This window comes from Belonocnema kinseyi, chromosome 5 (assembly GCF_010883055.1).
Source record: "Belonocnema kinseyi isolate 2016_QV_RU_SX_M_011 chromosome 5, B_treatae_v1, whole genome shotgun sequence".
Taxonomy (NCBI): domain Eukaryota; kingdom Metazoa; phylum Arthropoda; class Insecta; order Hymenoptera; family Cynipidae; genus Belonocnema; species Belonocnema kinseyi.
The window spans coordinates 10,922,162-10,926,442 of NC_046661.1; the positions used below are offsets into that span (position 1 = coordinate 10,922,162).

At 35.9% G+C, this 4,281-nt stretch overlaps 1 protein-coding gene across 2 annotated transcripts in view; it reads right to left on the reverse strand.

Moving 5' to 3' along the window:
* The window catches only part of LOC117173345 (transmembrane protein 131), a 462,351-nt gene that overhangs the window by 335,721 nt on the left and 122,349 nt on the right, over positions 1–4,281 (reverse strand). Inside the window, exon 4 of one of the 2 annotated variants that reach the window (XM_033361842.1) lies at positions 2,579–2,653. The exons of the other annotated variant lie outside the window; for it this stretch is intronic. Within the exon in view, the coding sequence (XP_033217733.1) occupies positions 2,579–2,653 (75 nt within the window). The remainder of the gene's footprint in view (positions 1–2,578; positions 2,654–4,281) is intronic. 2 annotated transcript variants of the gene reach the window in all.

Consider the following 4,281-nt stretch of genomic DNA (forward strand, 5'->3'; position numbering starts at 1 on the left):
AAAATGTTTGGGGCATGATGGTACGCGATGTGTATGACAACGGAAAGCAGTACACAACGGTCGCAGAGCTGAGGGAAGCGATCAAATCAGCATGGAACAACAAGTCTCGAAAATCTGAATAAATCGATGCTAAAGCGAATGAAAATGGTATTCAAAAATGACGGAAATACTATTAAATACTCATTTTGTGAATAAAATCTTTTTATATGTACGTATTTTGTTGAATAAATTGAATTCTTTCGGAAAAATTGAATTTTTTTTAGTGGCCCTAACAATTTGGGACACCGATTTTTTCGAAAAAATGCCCAAATAAATGAACGAATGGAATTGCGAGCTCTATATTTTAGGAAAAATCGTTAACTCGACTCATTTATTCACTCAAAAAATTTGGTGCAGTTTGTTCCAATAGAAAAAAAATTATCCTTAAAAAATGGGGTGGCCCTATAAATATGGGCTACACTGTATCTAGTCAATAGGAACCTAGGGCAGAAGAAAGGGAAGCTAGTCACATTGTCTGTAGACTGTAAGGCAGCATTTGACTCAGTTAACAGGAGGATCTTATGGGCAGCCATGAAAAAGAGAGGAGTAGACGAGGGTTTAATAGAAAGGATAAAAGAAATATATTGGATACTAATATAAGGGTGAAGATAGGGGATAAGAAAGGTAAGGAATTCTGGGCAGGAAGGGGGCTCAGGCAAGGGTGTCCTTTGAGCCCACTTCTATTTAGTATTCTTCTCGCAGATATAGAGAATTTGAAGATTAAAGGGAAAGGAGGGACAACATTAGGAACGGACAAACTGTATTCACTAGCATATGCAGATGACGTAGTGCAATTAGCGGATGATGAAACAGGTATGAATTTGATGATGAGTGTTCGAACAATACGTGAGAGAAAAGGGTTTAACAATAATGTGAACAAGACCAAGATGTGTTTCAGAAATAAAAGGGGTAGATTAGAGTACGAATAGAAGATAAATGGCGTGGTGGTAGAGTTGGTTGATGAGTTTTGCTACTTAGGATTTTGGTTCGAAACGAGAGGAGGAAGCGAGCTGCAGGTGAAAAAGAGATTGAAACGCGCGAGTAAAGTAATGGGATAAGTATGGAGTATAGGAAAAAGAAGGTTCGAGAATGACTGGAAGATGAGAGTGTGGATGTTTAATGTATTAATATGGTCAGTGTTAAGCTATGGTGTTGAAATCTGTGGACGGAAAGAACACAAGAGAATTAAAAGTTTTCATGAGATATTTTTAAGATGGGTTTTGAGAGTGAGTTGGAATTGCCCAGGTTATATGCTAAAGGAAGAAATAGGACGAGAAAAAATGGTGGTGAGGCAAGTGAGAAGAGCCTGGAACTTTAAAGTAAAACTAAGAAGGGGAGAGAGAAGCAAACTTGCAAGAGCGTGTGCCCGCGAGGTCATGGATAAAGAGAGGAAGTGTACCGTGGGGCGTTCCAAATGGGAGGGGGAGAGATATGAAATGAAGCGTGAATGTGGTTTACATGAGAGGGGTACAGAATGGAGGAAATAGAGGAAGAGATGAAGGCAAGGCAAGGCGAGAAAAGATGGCAAAACATCGCAGATTCAAGCTACAACAGCTGGTATCGAATGGTTAAGGGCAGGGGGAACCAGAGTAACTGAAAAAGATTAAGAAGGAGAGCAAGTGGAATAGAGTAGTGAGATTCAGAATGGGAGAGGGTATAAGAGCATGCAGGTATTGGATGAATGATGAAGAGAATGTTTGTAGAGTATGTAGGTATAAGCAGGAAACATGGTTGCATGTGTTAGAGAGGTTTACAGGGGACGAATGGAGAAGGGGAAAGCACAGAAGAGAGAATTAAATGGATCTGAATAAAAATGGTTAGGGAGAGGAATGGATGAAGAAACTAGAAGATCAGAGAGAGAGAGAGAGAGAGAGAGCTGGTTGCACATGATAGTAGAAAGAAAGCCAAAAAATTGCTCCGAAAGAAGAAGAGTTACGAAGTAGTGTTGCGAACTTGAGTCAAAATTTGAAATTGATAATGGTAAGAGGTCGCAAGCGTATAGAAATAAGAATAATAATTTAAGACTGTATGAAGCGAATAATTCGTAACATAGTATAAGGTTTGTTTGAAAGAATAATTGTAATGGTCATGTAATAACTTTCAAACCCGTAAAAAGGAGAGTATAAACAAATAAAGATCTATTAAATCCCACTATATTCTAAATCTACGTGAAGTATTTTTTAAGTTATAAAAATTTACGAACGGTGTGAGAAAGAATCATAGGGTTCAGACAATGAAGCCAAAAATTTTCATTTGTAAACAAACAAATTTGTGATTTAATTTTGTTGAAATACACAGAAAAATCAGCATTGAGATTTATGTATACAACTAATTATTAAATTATATATTTATAAAGCTTAATTAAAAACTTAATTGCTGCCTTTTCATCTAATTTATAAATAAATGTCAGAACTGGCTTTGGTAAGCTTTGGTATAAAAGAGTGTAACAAATTAAGCGGGATATAATATCTATTTAAAATAACTTGTTAAAATTTTACAATTGACTGAAATAATAGTAATTTATCTGATCAATACTTGCCTTTCCTTAAAATCGAGAACACTCGGTTCGAATTGGATGAGCGTGATGGAATCTTGCACTTTGTCGTCCGATATCCTTGAATCATATCAGAAATGATTTTATTTGAGTTATAAGTGTAAAAAATCTTATTATTAATTAAAAATATTGTATTTTCTGTATAAATTTATAATAGAATAATCTCTTGAGAACGCGAAGCGACCCAAGGATCACAGCTCTCTGCATCGATCTCACTAGTGCCTTGGCGTATTTTTGGCACGCGGGTATGACGGTTATGAACCAATGGTTATCCTGGTCCGTAGACGAACTCGTGACACGTTGCCTTGGGTTTCAATACAAGCTGACTCATTAGCTTGATGGTAGACATGAGGACGGTGATAAACGTAATTTTATCGCCACTAGACCCGGCAAACACTTAAGGTCTCTCTATTGTTGGTCGCCAAAATGTGATTTCACCTCTACGAGACGAACACTTTCAATAGAGCCTGACTTATTTGTTTCATGGTAGGCATAGAGGTGGGGATAAACGTAATTGTATCGTCACTAGACCTGACAAACACACAAGTTCTCTCTATTTTTGACTGCCAAGATACGAATTTATCTTTACGAGATGGACAACTTCAACACAACCTGCCTCATTATCTTGAGGGCAGCCATAAGGGTGGGATATAAAGGTAACCACATCGTCAACTAAACTGTCAAACAGTTAATTTCTCTACTGCTCTACTGTAATTTGCCTGATGCACATTATCAAGCATTCCTCTTGTGAGTTTAGTCTTCTTTTGCAATATCTCGAAAGTGCTAACGTATAAGGAAAAAGTGGACGTAATAGTATCTTTGAGGATAGTGTAGTTCTTGAATGTCACTGATTCAAAATAAAGCATTGGAAATTGCAAAAGAAATAGGAGCTCCTGATTTTAAAGCTTTTAATGGCTGACTGAAAAAATTTCGTGTTAGGCACAACATTTCCTATAAAACCGGTTACGGAGAATCAACTGCTATAAATATGAATACAGTCGACGAATGGAATAAAATGTTGCCAAGTATCATATGTGGTTACAAGCCAGACGATGTTTTAATGCTGACGAATTGGGACTTTTTTTACCGTGTCTACCCGAAAAAAAATGTTTAAAAGGTGAAACTTGTTCTGGGGGTAAAAGTGCGAAAGAAGGATGGACAGTTCTTTTAACTGCAAATATGGATAAGATTGCCTGACAAACGTCAAGGAAATCTTTGAACATGTATTATAAACTGAGAGCAACGACAAGGAAGAAGTGCCGTTTAAAGAGAGCGAGGAAGGAGATAATGTATTAAAGTTATGCAGATGCGTCGGTGCACATGAATTAGGAATGCACAATGACAAATCATTGCGAGCGGGAAGTGTCTAAAGCAACGAAACATAGATTCCTTCTTAAGAAGCAACATCAGTGTTGATTTATAAACACATGATATTAATTTTAAATTATTTTATTTCAAAGAATTTTAAATATACTTACCAAATTTTTATATGCATTATGTAGTTTCTAATTGAAAACCTTTTAATTTTGATACACAAATGTACATCAATGAATAACATGCTAACCGTGCTTTATTTAACCTGACCGTATGAATTATTTATAAATCTATTTATTATCTTATATTAGTTTGTTTATTAATACATTTTTTTCATTCATTTAATTTATTAATTAATTTTATCATTTCTAATT